The sequence below is a fragment of the Lynx rufus genome, unplaced genomic scaffold (assembly GCF_022079265.1).
Source record: "Lynx rufus isolate CCGP_SWC_20201006 ecotype Redwood Valley unplaced genomic scaffold, mLynRuf1.p SCAF_10, whole genome shotgun sequence".
Classification (NCBI taxonomy): domain Eukaryota; kingdom Metazoa; phylum Chordata; class Mammalia; order Carnivora; family Felidae; genus Lynx; species Lynx rufus.
In genome coordinates this window covers 4502280-4524029 of record NW_025814824.1, presented here as the reverse complement: position 1 = coordinate 4524029, position 21750 = coordinate 4502280, and the positions used below count along the sequence as shown (strand labels likewise).

Here is a 21750-nt window from a genome sequence, read left to right as displayed (position 1 = left end):
TATGTGCTGGGACTTTTTTTTTTAACTTTTCATTTTGAAATTACTTCAAATGTACAGAAAAGTTCCACGAAGAGTAATATGTAGTCCCAGATCTCTTTCCCCAGGCTTATCCCTTCTCATTTGATTTATCACTTGCCCATGCATGTTTGTAAGTGTTACTTTTCCTGGGGCAGTTGAGAAGTGGTTGCATTCATCACACCCTTTTCCCCTTAATACTTCTGTGCGTATTCCCTAAGATCAACCGTATTTCCTTACAGAACAGCAGCTTCAAATTCAGGGTGTATGTCAGATTGCCATCACTCTCCAGTTGCCTTCATGGCCTCAGTGATTCTGTGGAGACCCCCTCCCTGGGACAGAATGCCCCCCATATTGCTTTAGTGAGGAACAGTTCCTCAGCCTTTCACGACATCGAAATGTTTGACACGTGCAAGGCAGTTATTGTACAGAACGTCCCTGGATTGGGATTTGGCTGATGTTTATGATGTTATGACTATGATGTTAGATTCTGGCCATGCATTTTTTTTACTTAAAAGCGGATCAAGTGATGTTTCCTTTTCAGGGTCTTGTATCTGGAGGTACATGATGTCAGTCTGCCCCTTACTGGTGCTGTTAATTGTGCCCACTTGGTTCTTTTCTTTTTTTAAAAAAATTTCTCATGATAGAGTTATTTTTCACTGCATAAGTGAAACTAATTTGTAAGAAAATCCTGCTAGGATTTCGATGGGTGGGATTGCACGTTGGGAGAATGGACTCCTTAAAGCCATTGAATGGTCTACCCTGTGAATATGATAGATATTTCTATTTCTGTCCCTTTTCTTTCTCTCTACAGTGTTTTCAAGTTTTAAGTGTGGAGGTCTTAGATGTATTTTATTAGTTTTACACCTAACTATCTCACCATTTTGAAGTGTCTAATCCAATGGTGTTAAGTACATTCACACTCTTACGTGGCTGTCTGTCCTCACCATCCATTTTCAGAACTTTTTCATCTTTCCAAACTGAAACTCTGTATCCATTAAACAATGACACCCAATTTTCCCTTCCCCCTAATTCTTAGCAACCACAATTCTACTTTCTGTCTCTGAATCTGACTACTCTCTTGTGTGCTTTTAACATGATTGTAAATGACATTTAAAAAAAACTTTCATTTGCTAATTGTTAAGTATAGGAAAACGATTGTATTGACTTAGTCCTACGGTTTTACTAACTCTGTACTAGTTTTAGTAGTTTAAATTTTTTTTTTAATGTTTATTTATTTTTGAAACAGAGAGAGACAGAGCATGAATGGGGGAGGGTCAGAGAGAGAGGGAGACACAGAATCTGAAGCAGGCTCCAGGCTCCGAGCCATCACCACAGAGCCCGACGCGGGGCTCGAACTCACGGACTGTGAGATCATGACCTGAGCCAAAGTCGGATGCTCAACCGACTGAGCCACCCAGGCGCCCCATTTAAAATTTTTTTTTAATGTTTACTTATCTTTGAGAGATAGAGAGAGTACAGTTGGGGGAGAGGTAGAGAGATAGAGGGAGACACAGAATCCGAAGCAAGTTCCAGGCTCTGAGCTGTCAGCACAGAGCCCGATGCGGGGCTCAAACCCACGAACTGCGAGATCATGACCTGAGCCAAAGTCGGGTGCTTAACCCACTGCGCCACCCAGGCACCCCTGTTTTTAGTAGTTTAAAAATATATTCCTCACAGGGGCACCTGGGTCACTCAGTCGGTTGGGCGTCTCACTTCGGCTCAGGTCATGATCTCGCAATTCATGGGTTCGAGCCCCGCATCGGGCTCTGTGCTGACAGCTCAGAGCCTGGAGCCTGCTTCGGATTCTGTGTCTCCCTCTCTCTCTCTGCCCCTTCCCCGCTTGTGTGCTCTCTCTCTCTCTCTCTCTCAAAAATGAATAAACATTATAAAAATTAAAAAAATATATATACGCATACATATTACTTAACATCTCCTATGTAAATTACGATATCAGCTGTGAGTGAAAGCAGTTTCATTTCTTTCTAATCTGTCAGTCATTTATCCAAATACCATTTACGTGACTGTTTATCAGTGGATGGATGGATTGATTATCTCCTGATCATAATGGTTAAGATTTCCACAGCAATTTGGATAGAATTGGTAAGAACAGACAGGTTTGTGTTTTTGATGTCTGTGGGGAAAGTGTTCTGTATTTCACCATTAAGTAGCATATTCACTGTAGGCTTCTGATAGATGCCCTTTTTATTAGATTAAGAAAGCGACTGTTGAGACTTTGGGTAATGAATGAGGGTTGACTTTGTCAACTGCCCTTTCCCTATCAACCGAGATTATTACACGGTTTCCCTCTTTGTCTCTGTGCTTTTGGTGACTGGTTTTTAAATGCTGAAATAACCTTGTATTCTTGGTTAGCGCAGTTCGTTCATTACCCAAGTCTCTGTTATCAAAAAGAAAATAAATAAAATATAAAAAATAAAAAACTTTGCTGGGTCCAATTTGTTTTAGTTTTGTGAAGCACGGTGCCCATTTGGTCAAGGGCATTTTGGTCTATAATGTCCTTGGGCATCCTTGTCAGGCATTAGTATCATTTTACCTTGTAAAGTAAATTAGGAAGTATCTTCCTCCTTTATGTTCTGAAAGAGTTTGTGTAAAATTGCTGTTTCTTTCTTAAATGTTTAACAGAAGTCACCAGTTTCTATTGTTTGGGGCTGGGGTTTTAATCGTGGGGAGGTTTTTTAATTATAATTTCAAATTTCCTTAAGACATTTAGGTCTATTCTGAGTTTTTATTTCCGTTCCCATTAATTTTAGTGTATTGTGTTTTTCAAGGAGTTTGCCATATTTTTCTAAGTTATTGGATCTGTGTTCACATATTTGTTCATAATATTTCTTACTATCTTTTAACATATGTAGAGTCTTTAGTGAGGCCCCCTTTCGCAATCATGATATCAGTAATGTGTGTTTTTCTCTTTCTCTTGATCAGTTTTTCTAGGTATGAGCAATTCCGTTACTTTGTTTGGAGAACCAACTTTTGGCTTTATTGATTTTTCTATTGTTTCTTTTTTATTTTGTTAATTTCTGCTCTCATCGTTAGTATTTTCTAGTTACTTCAGGCTTAACTTGGTATTCTTTTTCCAACTTGTTAAGATGCAAAAGCTTGCCTAAGCATTTAAAGCTATAAATTTCTCTTTAATTACTGTTTTAGCTGCATTTCACAATTTTTAGTAGCCTGTTTTCATTCTTCGTATTTTATATTTTCATATTTCATTTAAAATCCCATTTAATTTTCCCGGGTTCCTGGGTGGCTCAGTCAGTTAAGCATCCCAACTCTTGATGTTGGCTCAGGTCAAGGTTTCATGGAACCATGAGATCGAGCCCAGCATCTGCACAGAGCCTAGATGGGATTCTGTCTCTCTCTCTCTCTCTCTGCCCCTCCCCCTCTCGTTCTCTCTCTCTCTCTCTAAAGAAATAAATAAACAAACAAACTTTAAAAAGTAAAATAAAATACATTTAATTTTTCTTGTATTTTATTTTTTGAGCCCAAGGATTATTTAGAAATGGGCTCTTCAATTTTAAAATATTTGCAGAGTTTCTAAATAGCTTCTTGTTACTGATTTCTAATTTAACTCAACGTGATCTGAGATTTGTGGCTCCGGTTCTGTTAACTTTATTGTGATTGATTTTACGGCAAGAATATGGTCGGTCTGGGTGAATGTGTCGTGCACACTGAAGCACCCATGCTGTCTCATTGAGTATATTGTTCTCCAAACGTCCATTAGGTCAAGGGGGGTGGCCAGCGTTTCCACCATTGTTTCTTCACTGATTTTTTGTCTAGTTTGATTAACCACTGACAGACAGGTGTTAATATTTCAACTATAATTGTGCATTTTTCTGTTTTGTCCTCTAGTCCTGTCAATTCTTGTTTATGTTTTGTTGTGTTGTTTTAGATGTTTATTTTGAGAGCGAGAGCGAGTGGGAGACAGAGAGAGAAAGAAAAAGCATGATCAAGGGAGGGGCAGAGAGAGAGAGAGACAGACAGAATCCCCAGCAGGCTCCACAGTGTCAGCAAAGGGCCCCACGTGGGACTCGATCTTATGAACCGTGAGATCATGACCTGAGCTGAAATCAAGAGTCAGACGCTTGACCGACTGAGCCCCCCAGGCATCCCTTGCTCATATATTTTGAAGCTCTGGAATTAGATGTATTCGTATTTACATCTTTTTGGTTAACAGACCCTTCTGTTTGAAAGATGTTTCTGCTGAGTGTGGAATTGCAGGTTCACGATTTATTTTCTGTGCTGGTGCGTGGAAGCTGTCACCCTGTTTTGTGTTGTTTCCGATGAGGGGCCAGCCGTTATTTGTCGTGTTGCTCTGCCTCTATTTATCTTAGGTTTTGCGCAGGTTGACTGTGATGTGAGCAGGTGTGATTTCCTCGGTGTTACCCCGCTCGCTCTTCCCTGACATTGCTTAGTCTGTTACTGTTTTTTTAATCAACTCTGGAAAGATGTTGGGGATTATTTCTTCAAACCTTTTTCCTGACCCCTTGCATCTGTCTTCTCCTGGGGCTTGATGGCACATCAGTTAGACCCATTGTATTTGCCCACAGCTCACTGAGGCTCTGGTTATTGTTTGTAAATCTTTTGGTCTGTCTCTGTTTCAGGTTGGAATTTTTTTTAAGTTTCTTTATTTATTCTGAGAGAAAGAGTGTGGGTAAGGGCAGAGAGGGAGGGAGAGAGAAAGAGAGAGAGAGACAGAGAGAGAGAGACAGAGAGAGAATCCCCAAGCAGGCTCTGCACTGTCAGCACTGAGCCTGATATGGGGCTCGAACTCATGAGCTGTGAGATCATGACCTGAGCCGCAGCCGGGCGCTCAACCGACTGAGCCACCCAGGCGCCCCAAGTGTCCGTGTCTTCTGAAACTACCTGTATCTTCATTACACTTTGTTCCATGCACTGTTTACCACACTTAGAGCTCCTTAAAGCCCTGGTCTGCCAAGTCTAACATCTGGATCGTCCTTGGGTTTGTTTCTCTTGACCCTGGGTTATAAGCTTTCCTGTTTCTCCACGTGTTTGGTAATTTTTCTTTGTATACCAGACATTGTAGTTTGTGCTCTAGATTTTGTTACCTTCCTCTGAAGAGTGTTTTGTTACTGCAGCCTATTAGGTTGCTGTCGGGTCACCTGAAACCTAGGGAGTTTCAGGCTTTGTTAAAGCGATTTATCTCCATTTATTCTTTGTGCTTTTGCTCTTTCTTGCTCTCCCCCCGTTCCACTATGCCGGAGAGATAGCCTCCTCTGCTTCACTCCATCAGACAGCCCATTTAATGCAGGCTGACCCTTTCATAATAAGAACAACAATTAGGAAAATGGTGTTACCACAGTTTTAGCAAAAAACTGTTTGGGGGGGGAAGTTACCTTCCTACATAATGTGTAACTACATTGGAATTTTGACACTGATTGCCTTTCAATTTCAAGGGAGCCTACTTCCCTTTAAAGGTCATTAATTGAGGGTGCCTGGGTGACTCAATCAGTTAAGCATCCAACTCTCGATCTCAGTTCAGGTCTTGATTTCAGGGTTGTGAGTTCAAGCCCTGCAGCAGGCTCCACGCTGGGCATGCAGCTTACTGGGGGGTGGGGGCGGGGGGGGGGGGAAGAAAAGGTCATTCATTTCTTATATCCAGGAATTTTTCCATGTTTTTCTTCAGACTAATTTTTACGTGTGTACCATTGAGGGGAAGGTACCTGCCATCAGCCCATCATCTTCTCTGCCTTTTGCGGAAAACACTTTCTGTCCTTCCTCCCTTTCTTCTCAATCGCCTACTCCTTCCCTTGCTTTTTGTTTTTTTAATCCAATATTGTAGTTACTCATGTCTCCCTTCCTTGACCATGAACCTGCAGGTGTGTAAGTTTCTTCTTCATCTGTGTCATTAGGCCTTAGATTAGTGCCTGGGACATTAGGAATGTAGGAGATCCCCAAAATTGCATTTCCGTAACATTGAGGTTCTGCGATTTGGTACTCGGGTCTGTTTCACTTGCGTGGCTTAAGGGATTTTACGGATGACGGCGTCTGTCTCGGTGCTTCTCTTTTGTCTTTGAGTGGCCAGTTGTACACACTTTTCCAGCTCTGTCACTCTTCAGAGGTCCCCAACTCTGCCCCGTAAAGATAAGATAGAACTGTGCTTGAAACTAGAAAGTAATTCCCGCTTGTTGTACCAGAATTCAGAAACCCGAAGCATGTCATTTTCCAACCACTTCTGTTTGTGTTTTCGGACATTCTCTGCAGTTCAGATTAGACGTCCCCTGAGCTGAGTTAGCAGTGGATGGGACACAGTGGCCTCGAGCCCCTTCTCAGCGTATCTTGCCTGCCCGCTGCTCCTTCCCTCATTCTGGGGGCACCTGACAGGGGCCAGGAAGAAGCCCACGGCAGAGAACCAGGCTCTCTATGCCTTGACTCTTGAAGCGGAGGAAAGAAAGCGCTCGCTTTGTGGGGTCGCCCCCGGGGACCGGCTGCATCAAGTCCCCTAACCTGGGAGTAGGTGACAGTAAACAGAGCACGCGCCTCTCAGCGATTTTCCCGGCACAGTGTGCGAGCGCCCCGAACCGAGCTGCGGCGACTCGTAGCGCACACCCCGGGGCAGAGTTGACCTGCCCTTCGGTGCGTTTGGTGAGCGTGGGCATTGGCTTTAATTTCATCAGCACTTAACTCGGCTCACGGGGCTGGGGCTGGGGTGTGTGTGCTGGTGTGTATGGCCAGCACACGTGCTGGGCCATTTAAACTATATTTGAGGAATCCTTGACCCGAAGAAATGATGGCTGAGCAGCTTACAAGAAAGGGCATCCCGCTGTGGTTGGCATCACAGTCTCTTTGTTTAGATTATTTATGGCTCCAGCTTCCTTTCTTTGAGAGAAAAAGAGCTTCTGCAGGTGCCGAGGGGGGAGAGAGCCAGAGGCGGCTGAAGAGAGGGTGTACCGCCGGGTCCTTTGTCTCCACTGTTAGGAGCGTCCAGAGTTTACATCTGGGAGGGAGCTAAGATAGGGATTTTTAAGTCCATTTGGCGGAATTGGACAACACAGAATTTCAACGGGCGGTGGTCTGCATCAGCGTAGGGTGAGATGACGAGGCTTAGGGGCAGGTTACAGGTTTGCTGGAAAACAACTGACGTAATTACAGGCCTAAGGCGTTTGCTAGAAGCTTGCCCTGGGAGCCCCAGGCCCCTGTCCTTTGCTCCCCGGCAGGTGGCAGTCCTCATGTATCTGCTGTGGGAGCTTCCACTGTCTCCTGGGAGCATCCTCAGGGCCCCTTGAAAAGCGTCTGGGTCCTCAGAATGCCTGATCCCGTGGGCTGAAGGCAGGACTGACAGGTTCCGCAGGAAAGAATGTGACACAGACTCCAGCGGTGGCAGGGGGTGTGGGCGTGCGCGTGGTGGGCATGTGCAGGCTGTTCCCCTTGGGCCCCGGGGCAGGAGTCAGACTGGGGGACCCAGCGGGAGGGCCGTGCCTTTGCCCAGCACCCCCCCCCGCCTGTCCCCCATGTTCCTACGTGTGGTCTGTGCCACCAGCAGCACCCACACATCCACGGTCTCCCCGTTAGCTGCATCTTGCGTTAATGTGGTGCATTTGTTACGATCGATGGGCCAGTTTCAATACATGATGATCGACTCAAGTCCGTAGTATTCGTTAGCATTCACTCCTGGTGATGGACATTCTGCAAATTTGGACAGATGTTCAGTTGACTCTCGAACAACACGGAGATGGGGACACTGACCCCCCGCATGGTTGAAAGTCCGTGTATAACTTCTGACTCCCCCGCCAGAACCTGACTACTAATAGCCCGCTGTTGACCGGAAGCCTTACTGATAACGTAAATGGTCAATGACCACATAGTTTGTATGTCGTATGTATTATATACTGAACTCTTACCATAAAGTAAGCTACAGAAAAGAAAATGTTACCAAGAAAATCCTAAGGGAGGGGCACCTGTGTGGCTCAGTCTGTTGAGCATCGACGCTTCATTTCAGCTCGGGTCATGATCTCGGGGTTCGTGGGTTCGAGCCCCGAGTCGGGCTCTGTGCTGACAGCATGGAGTCTGCTTGGGATTCTCCCTCTCTCTCTGCCCCACTCCGTCTCACATTCTCTCTTTCAAAATAAGTACACTTTGAAAACATCACAGGGGAGAGAAAATACATTTTCAGCACTTTGTTTCTGGCCCTGAATAACATTCCTCTGTCTGGATGGACCACAATTTATTTATCCGTTCACCTACTGAAGGACAGCTCGGTTACTTCTGAGTTTTTGGCAGTTATAGATACAACTGCAATCAACGGTTGTGGGCAGATTTTCGTGTGGTCCTTTTCAGTCCATTTGGGTAAATACCGGGGAACGAGACGGCTAGATCATAAGGTACGGATTTTCAAGGGAAAAAAAAAAAATCTTGAAGGATACCCGAGATCTTCTGGTGTGCTCACAGACTGTGTCTTTCCCAGAGACGACTACCACGAGGACGGATTCTGCCAGCCTTACCGGGGCATCGCCTGTGCACGCTTCATCGGGAACCGGACCATTTATGTGGACTCCCTCCAGATGCAGGGAGAGATTGAAAATCGAATCACAGGTAGGAGCCCGACATCTTTGCGGTGAGACAGTGAGCACCCGCTTGCGTTTGCCAGTTACTCGCTCGGACAGTCAGTCCCTGTTCTGTGTTCTTGGCGCTGGAAAGGCGGAGACCTTTATTAGAAGCATTTGGAGTCGCCATTGTGGTTTGATCCAGAACGTCCCCATTGGTGCGCTCACAGTACCGAGGGCAGATTGCTCAGAACAGACGTCTGATTCGTCGAATCGGGCCAACCAGATGGGTCCCAAGGCTTGCCTTGTCCTGTCCTCGCTGTGTCGTCAGGGCCTCCTGTCCCTGGGCTGGCCACACTGCAGGCGGGCCGGTGCCCACGGCGTTCCGTCGCTTGACTTCTTTGTTCCGCCTTTCCTGACTCTTGCGCCGTCTCGGACTTGTGCTTGGTTACTAGGGCCACAACTGCGCTGTTCGGGAGAGAGGTTTGCAGGTTGGCGGTGGTGCGTGGGGACGCTGCGCCATCAGACCGAATCAGCCTTCGGGTTTTCAGGTGCCTCTTCGCAGCACGAACAGCGTAGCCGATCATTCAGCATGAAGCGGCCGGCTCTCTGTCTCTTTGGGAGTTAGCATTTCTGGTGGGCGGTTAGCCCTCAACGCACTGACCTTTACATGTTGATGTGAAGGTCATCTTAGGGGAAATCCTCTGAGAAGTAAGAAAATGAATTAGACCAAAGCCCCGCAAAGCCCTGTTCCTCCTGTCTCTGCTGTCCCCCCAGGCACACGCTGGAGCCACCGGCCAGCCTCTGAGGCCGGGCTCCCCGGGAGACGTGGTGGGGTTGGCAGAGGGCCTGGCGAAGAAATCGGTGCCCTGGTAAGGGACAAGAGTGAGGGTCCTAGGTGTATGCTCCTGGGGGTGTCATTGACACGCCCTTCTAAATTCGGGTGCGCCGTGGCCTTGCCTTTCACCCCAGCCTGGAGGGGCTGAGGTCACGGTCACGCATAGACCTGCCTGGCCCGTGGTGACTGAGCCCTCTGAGGACAGGGCCAGGTGTCCAGGGAGAAGTGGAAAGGGCAGTGGGGGGCCCAGCAGGAGAACGTTTTGAAACCATTGGTATCTCTCCTCGGAAAAGCTTTTCATGCCATTGGCAGCAGAACTTCTCAAACCTTTTCGGGGACCACAGACAGCGAGCTATGTTCTTTACATTAGGACTTGGTGTATGCGTGCATGTATCTCACAGACGGGAAACGGGTTGCAGAAAACAAACTGCACCCTTAACAAAAGCAGTGGTTTTTCTCTTCGGTTTTATTTCATTAAGGGAGAAGAGCGGGTTACCGCCTTATCGTGAACCCTGCATTCTGACGTCCTCTCGGGCGTTCTAACCCTCTTTTAGAATGCTAGCCACAGACTCTAGAATTTTACATCCCACTAATTGGCAAGCCCTGATTCCAGGCACAAGATTGCCCCTCAGTGATTTCTTCAGGAATTGTCTGAAGCGTTAAACAACTCAGATACCTAAGCAGACTGATTTTACAGCCGTCTTTGGGGAAAAGGGTCAAATGAGGATCTCTAGATTTGTGGATTGAAGTGGAAGTTGCTCTAGACGGACCGGCTTGGGGTTTAGAGACTGGCTGTGGAGATGTTCTGTTTGGAGAGCGTGCTTGTCCCAGGACTCTGGAAGCTTCCAAGGAGTCTTCAGAGTGATGTGGGGAGCGGGGGAAGGTGAGGACATGAGTTGTTGGATCTTCTGGGTGATCGGAAGTCAGCCCTCATGCGATATGTTCTGAGGGAGAGAGGGAAGAGGAGAGACCCTTACAGGGTCAGCTGTGACACCCTATTGGTTGATCACCCCAAAAGAAATGCCGGGTTTGGCTTTCTTAGACAATCTTTCTCTGCCTGGCGGTGAAGGTGTACATCATGACCGCATTCCTGATGGTCACCAGCTCTGCCATGAGGGGACAGAACTGGGTTCACACCTGGTTCTTGAGCCGTCTCTGAGAGACCCTGCACCCACACCCGGTCCTCAATTTTAATATAGACCGGAAGGGACCAGGCAGGACCCTGAATGCACCTCATGTGCTCATACAGGCTCTGTGCAGCCATCCATTCCACAGTGTTTGGCCTCAACAGCCTCGACAAATCACTTGGCAGATAAAGACACAGGACCAGAAAGGGACTGAGTGACCCACTGACCTATAGTAAATAACAGGGCAGGGGGCTCCCACACCAGCTCACGTATTCCTGGGGCTGCTGCGGGTGCCTCGCGCGTCCCCCCCGGGATAACGGGTGCCCGCAGCGCCACCTGCTGGTCACACTGGGCACCGCACCACAAGTCCTGGGTAGAGCTGGGGCGTCCCAGGGATTGAATCCCAACCTGTCCCATTTTCTCCCCATCTCTGCAAGGTGTGCCAGCAAAGGGACCTCTTTTTCTTCAGCTTCCCCGGATCAAATTGTTACAAGCAGGTCCTTCGCAGGTCAAAGGGGATGGGCCTCCTGGCAGTGGGCATGTGGCTGATGCCTTCCTTTGGGCCCCGATGGCCGAGAGGGGGCGAGTAATGGCTCTGTTCATCCTGCTCACCCTGCAGCTCCCACCCCGTATCCTCTCCCCACACCAGGGGTCAGGTTCATTGCCGGCACACTCCGTCCTGTGTGCTACCTCTGAACAGCAAACCAGCCCATCCTGGCTCCGGACCCCCCTGCCTCTGCCTGCCTCTCTGCTCTCTTTGTCACAAAGCCTTCCCGCCCTTCCCACGTTGAGCACCTTCCAGCTGTTTCCTGGCTCTCCCTCTCGCCTCTGCCTCCGCCACTGTCTTCTTACTCCTCCTCCTGCGGTGCATTTCACAGGACTGGCCGCCTGTCCATCTGTCCGGCACAGCCTTCATCCTCTGGGGTGCCCTCTCACCTCCCCAGGCTGCGGCGTCGGCCTGCAGGCCCACAGGGCGGGGATGCCGGAAGATGGTGGCTCCCTCCTGGGTCCCTGTGCTTTTTTCCAATCTCTGCCTCTAGAAGTCACTGCTCTACCCACACAAGTCACAGGAGGGCCCTAGCAAGTGGCTTTTGGGTCGGAAATCCGGATCTTCCTTTGATGGAAAAAGCATCCAGCTGGATGAGACCCTTGTTTTCCTTGTTCCCCTTTGGATTGTGTTAAGTGAGGCGTGGGGACCAGGGCCTTTCTGTGTCTGGTGCCGATCGGGGCGGCTCTTGCGCGGTCCCGGGGCCTGCTCGTGTGAGCGCCTTTCCGGGTGTGCGCAGGACAGCGTGGAGGGTGGGGGGCCCTGTGCGGGGAAGGAGAGAGGGGGCCGGGGGCGGGCAGGCAGGGAACACCTGGCTAGAGCAGGGGCCAGGCGCGCCAGGTGGGGCGGGGTTCGGGGGCCCCCACAGCTAACGCCAGTCTTCCCGCCCTCGCAGCGGCCTTCACCATGATCGGCACGTCCACGCACCTGTCGGACCAGTGCTCGCAGTTCGCCATCCCCTCCTTCTGCCACTTCGTGTTCCCGCTGTGCGACGCGCGCTCCCGGGCGCCCAAGCCCCGCGAGCTGTGCCGGGACGAGTGCGAGGTGCTGGAGAGCGACCTGTGCCGCCAGGAATACACCATCGCGCGCTCCAACCCTCTCATCCTCATGCGGCTGCAGCTGCCCAAGTGCGAGGCGCTGCCCCTGCCCGAGAGCCCGGACGCCGCCAACTGCATGCGCATCGGCATCCCTGCGGAGAGGCTGGGCCGCTGTGAGTCCGGCGGGCGCGGGGCGGGGCGGGGTGTCTGTTAGAGCCCCGGGGTCCCCACCGGCCCGGCGCAGTCACCGGGAGTCCTTCCGCCGCAGGCTGACAGCACCGAGGGAGGCAGACTTGCCCTGGGATCCCCGAGCGCCTCAGCCCTGCCCTGACCAGGTCAGGTGCGCTGCCCCTTGAAGGGGGTGGGGACCCAGGGAAGAGACCACCTTCTCCCCCCCCCCCCCCCCCGCAGGCTTGGGACTGGATTCACTTCTTTGGCGAGGCTGGGGGGGGGGGTGGGTCCCAGAGCCGGGCGGAGCTCCTCACCAAGGGCAGTTCAGAGCCTGGTCCCTGGGCTCACCGCTCACGCCCCGATCCTGGCTGTAGGGCTTCCCCAAGTGTGACCTTGGACAGTTGAAAATTTTTTTTTTTTTACATTTTATTTATTTTTGAGAAACAGAGTGAGACAAAGTGTGAGCGGGGGAAGGGCAGAGAGAGAAGGAGACCAAATCTGAGGCAGGCCCCAGGCTCTGAGCAAGCAGTCAGCACAGAGCCTGATGCGGGGCTTGAACCCACAAACTGTGAGATCATGACCTGAGAGGAAGTCGGAGGCTCAACCGACTGAGCCACCCAGACGCCCCGACCTTGGACAGTTTAAATACCAGTTTCCTCCCCTTGCTCGGGGATAAGAACCAGTATCCTCCGAAGCTGGGAGGCAGATCAAGTGAGCTCATCTTTAGAAAGTGCTTAGAACAGTGCCCGTGCCCTGCAAGCTCTGTATTTCAACGCCCACACCCCAGGTCTGGCTCAGAGAGCTCTCTGGGTCTCCTCCTGGGCTGCAGAGATGCACGTGATGTCCTCGCTGGGCAGCAAAGAGGGTCTCCGAGGCTGTGGGCCTGGGGGTTTACCGCCCCCCAACCCCACCCCGTTCACTTCTGCTTTGCCTCTGCTGCAAGTGAACATGAGGTTGGGGTTGACGTCCTCATTCTGGAATGCGGGCTCCTGGTGGGTCCCAGAGGTGGTTTCAGGATCGTGGTATAACGCCGGGTGGGTTTTCTTCCCCACCTGTGTGTCCCTGATATACCCCCAATTTTTAGAAGAAATTTTTGAATGGTTAGTTTTGAGAGAGAGAGACAGAGAGGGTGGGCAGGGGAGGGGCAGAGAGAGACGGAGACACAGAATCCGAAGCAGGCTCCAGGCACCCAGCTGTCCGCACAGAGCTCGACCCGGGGCTCGAACCCACAAACCGGGAGATCATGACCTGAGCCGAAGTCGGACGCTCAACTGACTGAGCCCCCCAGGCGCCCCAGATGCACCCCCAGTTTAACTCGTGGGCTCAGGGCTTTACGAAGTCATGACTTTTAGTGGCGCTTTTCTGGGAAGCCATGTACGTACAGTCTTTTGGTCTGGAAATTTCCAGTGTGGGAGACGTGGGTGCGGTGGTTTCGTGGCTTCCGTTTGTGAGGTAGTTGAACAAGGGTGCTGTCTGCCCCCCGGGGGTGGGCCGCTGCCCGTTGCCCTCGGGCCTCCTAACGCCTCCTCCCTCGCAGACCATCAGTGCTACAACGGTTCCGGCACGGATTACCGGGGGACGGCCACCACCACCAAGTCCGGGCACCAGTGCCAGCCGTGGGCCCTGCAGCTCCCGCACAGCCACCACCTGAGCAGCACGGACTTCCCCGAGCTCGGAGGGGGCCACGCGTACTGCCGGAACCCCGGGGGGCAGATGGAGGGCCCCTGGTGCTTCACGCAGAATAAAAACGTACGCATGGAACTGTGTGACGTACCCCCTTGTAGTATGTATTCTCTCTCTCTCTTTTTTTTTTAACGTGTTGACTGTTGTGTGCGACCTCGTGGTGACGTGGGGCCAGGAGGCTGGTGGGGCTGCCGCCGCCCCCACGTCACCACCGTGATTGTCGGTTTTAAGTAAAGCCGTTGGCGGTTAGGGAAGTAATACCTGGTCATTCTAGGACGTTGTAAGTTAGAGACAGGTCTGAGGAGGCGTGGGCTGGTCACCCCTAATTGCACCGCTCCGTGGACTGCTGTTTACGTTTTGGGGGCCCTCTGTCGCCTGTGTGTGGTGCTGGGATGCTCGGTTAGGCCCCTCGTCTCTCCACGAGCATCGTCACGGAACGTGTGCCAGTACGATAAAACCTTGATTTGCAAGCGTAATTCGTCCCGGAAACATGCTTGTGACCCCAAGCGAATTTCGGGAACCCTTGGCTCGGGGCTGATCATGTGACGTCCGGCGACTCGTATCGCCAGACCTCACTCATCGATCAAGTTCAAATTTATTAGAAATGTTTGCTCGTCTTGCAGAACGCTCGCAGAACAAGTTACTCCCAATCCAAGGTTTTGCTGTGTTGATAGGGTGCTTCCTGGCGTCTGTCGCTAGGGGCGCAACACCGCCTGCCCCCCCCCTTGCCTCCCGCTGCACCAGCTTTCGTAGGTGGGCTCGGCGGAGTTGGGAAGAACAGGACTTCAGTCTTGTAACCAGTTTCCCTGCAATTTCTCTGTTACATTATGAACAGGAAGAGAGAGTGTGACTAAGGGCTGCAGACGGTACAAACTACAAACGTTATTTCTCTGTTGCAACCATTTATTTACGTGTTGCCGTCTCCCATCCGCCTGGATACCCCGAGAGAAGAGCCTTCTGAGTCTCATATTTTGGACCCTGGAGGCAGTGGGTTGGTGGAACGTTACTGAGAAGACATGGATGAGGAGAGATGAACAGTGAAGCAAAACCCGGCTCACTGTGCCCCTATTGGCCCCGGGCCGGGCACGTCTCCACCTGCAGTCACCAGGAGTGAAAACTAGCATCCATCACCTTCTGGAAGTATAATTGGGCAGTTCCAAATTTGCCACTCTTTACTCAGCACAGAGCTTTCTTTTTCTTCTCTTTCATTTTCTTTCCTTTTGTTTCCTTTCCTTTTGTTCTCTTTCCTTTCCTTTCCTTTCCTTTCCTTTCGTTTCCTTTCCTTTCCCTTTCCTTTTTCCTTTCCTTTCCTTTCCTTTCCTTTCCTTTCCTTTCCTTTCCTTTCTTTCCCTTTCCCTTTCCCTTCCCTTCCCTTTCCTTTCTCTTTCTTTCTTTCTTTCTTTCGAGAGAATGAGAGCAGGGGAGGGGCAGAGGGAGAAGAGTGAGACTCTCAAGCAGAACTCGACGAGGGGCTTAATCTCTGTGAGATCATGACTCGAGTTGAAATCAAGAGCCAGCTACGGGGCTGACTGAGCCACTCAGGCACCTCTCACCACAGACCTTAACACTGGCCTTCAAGAATGTGTGATCGCTGCAGGAATAAACTTTAAGAATGAAAATGCCAGTAGTTAGATTATCGTAAAGCTACTTCGTGGAATGCTACAGTTGTCTAAAACAATTTCCTGCAAGGGAGGATGTCCATGGTGTCCTGTTGAGGGAAAGAGGGAAATTGTAGGGCAATAGCTGTGTTATTTCTTTGCTCTTCCTCCCCGCAACTCCCCTCTCTGCATCCCTCCCTCCTTCCCCTTCTCTGTCTCTTTCTTCATAGAAGAAAGGGTTGTGTGTGTGGGTGTGTGTGTGAGCACACATAGGCACCTACATTTTTTGGGTGAAGCTTTGGAACACTGCACACCAAACTTTTAGCGGTGATTTCCCACGGCCTACAGAAATGTTAAAATGTAAGACGTTTTTACAACGAGCAGTGATTACTTTTGTAGTTAAAAATAAACCAAAACCTAAAAATCTGTACGTCGTTTGATTTGGCAATTCTAAGAATACCTAACATCGCAAAAATACCTGCACTCAAGAGGGCAGAAATGCTAAGGATATTTATTGCAGTGTCACTTTTAGTAGCTAAATAAGAAACAGGCTGCTTGTTTACCAGTAGGGGGTTGGATGGTGATCGAACCACATCCGTACCGTGGAATTGTGTGCGGCCATTGAAGAATGCGTAGGGCTGTCTGTTTCTCATGAAGCCTTGTCTGAGATGTGTCATTCTGCCACCAAACCAGGAACAGGAAAATATGGGTGATATGATTTCTATTTGAAAAGAATTCTACTGATAATTCTATTTTTAAAAAGCATGTCAAATTGTTGCTTCTGTGTGCCGAAATAGCAGAATATCGTTTATTTCAGGGTCACCTTAAAATACACATAGAGAATCAGGTGAACACCAACCTGTTGACAGTGGGATAGCCTTTGGTGAATGTGCTGTTAGGAACACCCACTTTCCCGTAATACTAGAGTCCTTAATAAGCATGTTATCTGTTGGTGATTTTGAAAAAATGGATGGTCGCACAGGTGTTTGGACTGAGCTCACATCACTGACCTTGGCCTGAGGGGCGTGTGGAATCTCCCCCAGCCCTCCTGATGACAAATGACCATGACCCGGAATCTCCACTGCCCCTGAGGCTTCTAGAACATCTGCCTTGAGGGTGGGGCCCGGAGAGTTTTGATTTTATGTGTGGGGGTGGGGGGCATGGGACGGACGGGAGGGACAGACAGACCCTGGTCTGGGACAGTGCTTCAGTCCAGCGTGCCCCCTGTGCGTCTCCGTAAATCCTGTAGAGGGAGACAGAGTGTTGCTTCTCATTACGAGAAAGGTAAATCCTCATGGAGGCCTCCCACATCCCACCATGCTTTCTTCAAGAATGCTCGAGCCCCAGTTGCATACCGTATAGGGTCAAACTCACTGGCTGCCTGTGCCCTTCAAATCAAATGCGTTTTTCATTATTATCTTAAAAGAATATGTGTCCGTTATACAGAAAATGTGGAAAATCCTCAAATGTTGCAGACAAGGGTCACTGCTCATCCCAGTACCTTGGTTATTACTCCTGTAAGACCCTTTGAGTTCACTTGTCTTCTGTGCTGGCTGGGCATTCCCATTTGATTCCTTGGTGGCAGTTTGGGATCGTGTCTCATAAACGTATCCACTTGTGTTTGACTCTTATAGCGGAGTCGGGGGCAGGGGGGCTGGTGGAGAACGTCGGGTGGGAAGGGGGATATTTCTTAAAAACTCGTGACCCTTGCTGTTCACAGGCCCCCAGGACAGCAGCAGGATGGGAATTCTGTACATCCTGGTTCCCAGCATCGCGATTCCCCTGGTCATCGCGTGCCTTTTCTTCCTGGTCTGCATGTGTCGGAATAAGCAGAAGGCCTCTGCGTCTACACCACAGCGGCGGCAGCTGATGGCCTCTCCCAGCCAGGACGTGGAGATGCCTCTCATCAACCAGCATAAGCAGGTCTCCCGCCCCTCCAGGCGTAGCCTCTACCTGGAGATCGCTGGGCTTCTCGATTTGCTCGAAATTCAACACGTAGCTATTCTGTTCTATTCCAATCTAGTCTAGTCTAGTCTATTCCATTCTTACTCCTGTATCCTATTTTATTCTACTCTGTTCTATTTTTACTTTATTTTGACTTTTAATTTGTTTTGTTTTATTTTTATTTTACTTTATTTTATTTTTATTTTCTTTTGTTTTATTTTTCTTTTTACTTTCTTTTCTCTTTACTTTCTTTGTTTTTACTTTCTTTTCTTTTTACTTTTTAATTTTCATTTTACTTTCTTTTCTTTTTCCTTTATTTTGTTTTATTTTGTTATTTTATTTTTTATATTTTAAGAGCGCGAGAGCACAAGCTGGGGAGAGGGGAGAGGGAGAGGGAATCTCAAGCAGGCTCCACACTCAGCATAAAGCCCAATGCGGGACTCGATCCCACGACCTTGGGATCATGCTCTGTGCCAAAACCCGGGGCGGGGGGGGTCTGACACCCAGCCAACTGAGCCCCCCGGGCACCCTGACACGTAACTATTTTAAACCGCCCTTGATTTTGCTGTATGTTCTCTAAGACATATCAGGACATTCGTGTGCTTAGGAAGTAAGCTGTAGGCATGTTTGGGATCGGCCGCCCCACCGTCTACGGCTCCCCCCTCCGCCTAGACCTGCGCGCTAACGAGGGAGCCCGAGGGAGCCATCCTGGTCCTGAACCTGCAGGGCTTCCGCGCTCCCCACAGGAGAACAAAAGGAAAAGGGTTTGGATCGGCCCACGACCCGAGGGCCAGGCTGGCTCTTCCAAGGGGCTGGGGTGTGTTTTCTGGTCCGTGTGGAGTTGGGTCGCAGCAGACTCCTAGTGGGGGTAGGACAGAGCGCTGCTGAAGGCCACCCCCCTCCCCGAGAGCTCCTAGGACAGCGAGAGCACCCCAAAATACAGCACACGAGAAAGTCATCACCCGCCTGCCTTACGTGAGGGGACGTTTCTGTTACTTGCAGGCATGGGGGGGAGAGCTCATTCCCGTCTGGGCTCTGAAGGAGGTAGAGTGGACTCGTTCAGCTGTGTAGCCGGCAGTCACTGTGTGTTTGCTGGGGGGCTCTGGGGGTGGATGGTGAGGAGTCGCAGAACCTCGTTTGAGGGCGGGCACATTTCCAGAGCAGCAGGGAAGGCCCGGGTGGGGGCGCGGCTGGGAGAGTCCAGGGGTGCCCCCGGGACAGTGGAGCCCAGCTTGGCTCCGGGGGGGGGGGGGGCGCGGTGTGCGCTCGAGTGTGAACAGGTGCACGCGCACTGCGACGGCGTCCCCGGAGTATTTGGGGGGACGTCATCTGCAGGCTGCTTGGGAGCCGTTCACGGTTTTCAGGCAGCCTCACGGCTTCAGAGCGTGTTGAAGAGCAGAGAGTGGTGGGCAGGGCCGGGGGGCTTTGCTGGGACTGCCCCCAAGCCTTCCCACCCCCCCCCGCCCCCGTTCCCAGCTGCTCCGCTCGTCCCCCTCCTGTGTTTCACTGGGCCTCTTCTCCTCGGCAGGCCAAGCTCAAGGAGATCAGCCTGTCCTCGGTGAGGTTCATGGAGGAGCTCGGGGAGGACCGGTTCGGGAAGGTCTACAAAGGCCACCTGTTCGGCCCGACGCCGGGGGAGCAGAGCCAGGCCGTGGCCATCAAAACGCTGAAGGACAAAGCGGAGGGGCCGCTCCGGGAGGAGTTCCGGCACGAGGCCATGCTGCGGGCGCGGCTGCAGCACCCCAACATCGTGTGCCTGCTGGGCGTGGTGACCAAGGACCAGCCGCTCAGCATGGTGTTCAGCTACTGCTCGCACGGGGACCTCCACGAGTTCCTGGTCATGCGCTCGCCACACTCGGACGTGGGCAGCACCGACGACGACCGCACGGTGAAGTCCACCCTGGAGCCCCCCGACTTCGTGCACGTCGCGGCGCAGATCGCCTCGGGCATGGAGTACCTGTCCAGCCACCACGTGGTCCACAAGGACCTGGCCACCCGCAACGTGCTCGTGTACGACAAGCTGAGCGTGAAGATCTCGGACCTGGGGCTGTTCCGCGAAGTGTATTCGGCCGACTACTACAAGCTGATGGGGAGCGCGCTCCTGCCCGTCCGCTGGATGTCTCCCGAGGCCATCGTGTACGGCAAGTTCTCCGTGGACTCGGACATCTGGTCCTACGGCGTGGTCCTGTGGGAGGTCTTCAGCTACGGCCTGCAGCCCTACTGCGGGCACGCCAACCAGGACGTGGTGGAGATGATACGCAGCCGGCAGGTGCTGCCTTGCCCCGACGACTGCCCGGCCTGGGTGTACGCCCTGATGCTCGAGTGCTGGAACGAGTTCCCCAGCCGGCGGCCCCGCTTCAAGGACATCCACGGCCGGCTCCGGGCCTGGGGCAACCTGTCCGCCTACAACAGCTCGGCGCAGACCTCGGGGGCCAGCAATGCCACGCAGACCAGCTCCCTGAGCACCAGCCCGGTCAGCAACGTCAGCAACGCCCGCTACGGGGGGCCCAAGCCGAAGGCCCAGCCCTTCCCGCAGCCCCCGTTCATGCCCATGAAGGGCCAGATCAGGCCCATGGTGCCCCCTCCCCAGCTCTACATCCCCGTCAACGGGTACCAGCCCGTGCCAGCCTATGGGGCCTACCTGCCCAACTTCTACCCGGTCCAGATCCCGATGCAGATGGCCCCGCAGCAGGTGCCCGCCCAGGTGGTCCCCAAGCCTGGCTCCCACCACAGCGGCAGCGGCTCCACCAGCACGGGCTACGTCACCACCGCGCCCTCCAACACGTCCATGGCGGACAGGGCGGCCCTGCTCTCCGAGGCCACCGAGGACGCACAGAACACCCCGGAGGACGCGGCCCAGAGCCCTGTGCAGGAAGCCGAGGAGGAGGACGGCTCTGTCCCGGAGACCGAGCTGCTGGGGGACAATGACACTCTGCAGATGGATGAGGCCGAGGGCCAGCTGGAGGCTTGAGGGGCACGGGGCCGCCGGGCACCCGGGGAGGCTTGGGCAACCCCCACCGGGCTGGTTTGCGGTGTCACCGTGCGAAATCTGTTCCTCCGTCGTCCTCTTGTGCACAGAGCTGCCGCGGTGGCCACTCGTGGTTGGAGGGTGTGGGTGCTCGTGGCACCCAGCCGGGCGGGGGCGGGGGCCCGGGAAAATGGGTGGCACCCACCTGCACGGCCCGCATTCCCTGAGGTCAGACCGGCGGTGCTCTCTGCCCGTGCTCGGCAGGAACGTAGGTGGCATCTTCCCTCCACGTTGGCATATGGATGGAATGTGATGAAACTTTGGGAAAACAGGCCCCGGTGGGCGGCGAGGCGCGACCTCGGGCTTTGAGATTCCCGGCGGCTGGCCTGTGTGAGGACGGGGGAGGCCTGCCTTCTCCCCGCCGCCCCCCGCCAAGGTCGGTCTCCCCCTTCAGCCACCCAGGATGCTGCCACCGACCAGCGTCCCACGAGCCCGGGGCTCCTGCAGTGGGAGTTCTGTGTGCCTTCAATGAAAATGTGCCTTAAAAAAAGAGAAACCCACCGATGGGATTTTGTATCTTTGTGAAATGGTTTGAATTCTCCCGCATGTGTATCTTGCCCACTTTTCTGGAAAGCGTTTCTTGGGTTTGGAAACGCGAGGAGCGACGTCGTACAGAGCACGGTGTTGTTCTTTTGTGTCTTGAGAATCATGTACGGGCCCGAAAACTGTAACTTATGTGTGGTTTCTGCACCATTTCCCTTGACGTATCGTGCGCTTTAGTTATTTAACCGTTCGCGCCACCCGCGCGGCGATGCCACCGGATCTTGCTCGTGCGCTCGTTTGCTTGCGCTCCTGCCACGTGGAGGCGAGGTCCGCTCATGTCCGAGCTGGCGGGACAGCGCCACCCCCGCATCCCGGTGGCTCTCACTTGTAACTCCCATACCTGGCGTATCCAATAAAGCGAAACAGAACTTTTGGTCGGCTCTCTGCGGGTTGCGAGGACGTGGGGCAGTGGAGGTGCCGCGTGACCCCACGGCGATGCCTGGGGCTGAGTGCTTGCCGTGGGTCGGGGTTCGGGGTGGGGGGGGATCTCGTCCAGGACCGGCAACTCCGTCCGCGTGTGGACTTACGTTGCCACGTGACAGATGCAAACCCATGCCGTCGCTCTTCTGCTAGGGTCTCTCGGAGGTGATTTCCTGGCCGATGACGTGAAGTTGGTCTGGGGTTTTAGCCTGTCTCCTCCTGAGGTCCCATGGCCCCTGACAGCTGGGGACCTGGAGCCCGGCACTTCCCGGGGCCCTGG

The 21750-nt window shown here is 52.2% G+C and overlaps 1 protein-coding gene across 1 annotated transcript in view; it reads left to right on the top strand.

The window, feature by feature from the left end:
- ROR2 (receptor tyrosine kinase like orphan receptor 2) overlaps positions 1–20450 on the top strand; it is a 197281-nt gene extending 176831 nt beyond the window's left edge. Inside the window, exons 5-9 of the mRNA XM_047097336.1 lie at positions 8456–8583; positions 11942–12256; positions 13792–14037; positions 17256–17458; positions 19008–20450. Of these exons, the coding sequence (XP_046953292.1) occupies positions 8456–8583; positions 11942–12256; positions 13792–14037; positions 17256–17458; positions 19008–20450 (2335 nt within the window). The remainder of the gene's footprint in view (positions 1–8455; positions 8584–11941; positions 12257–13791; positions 14038–17255; positions 17459–19007) is intronic.
- The last annotated feature ends 1300 nt before the right edge of the window (positions 20451–21750 follow it).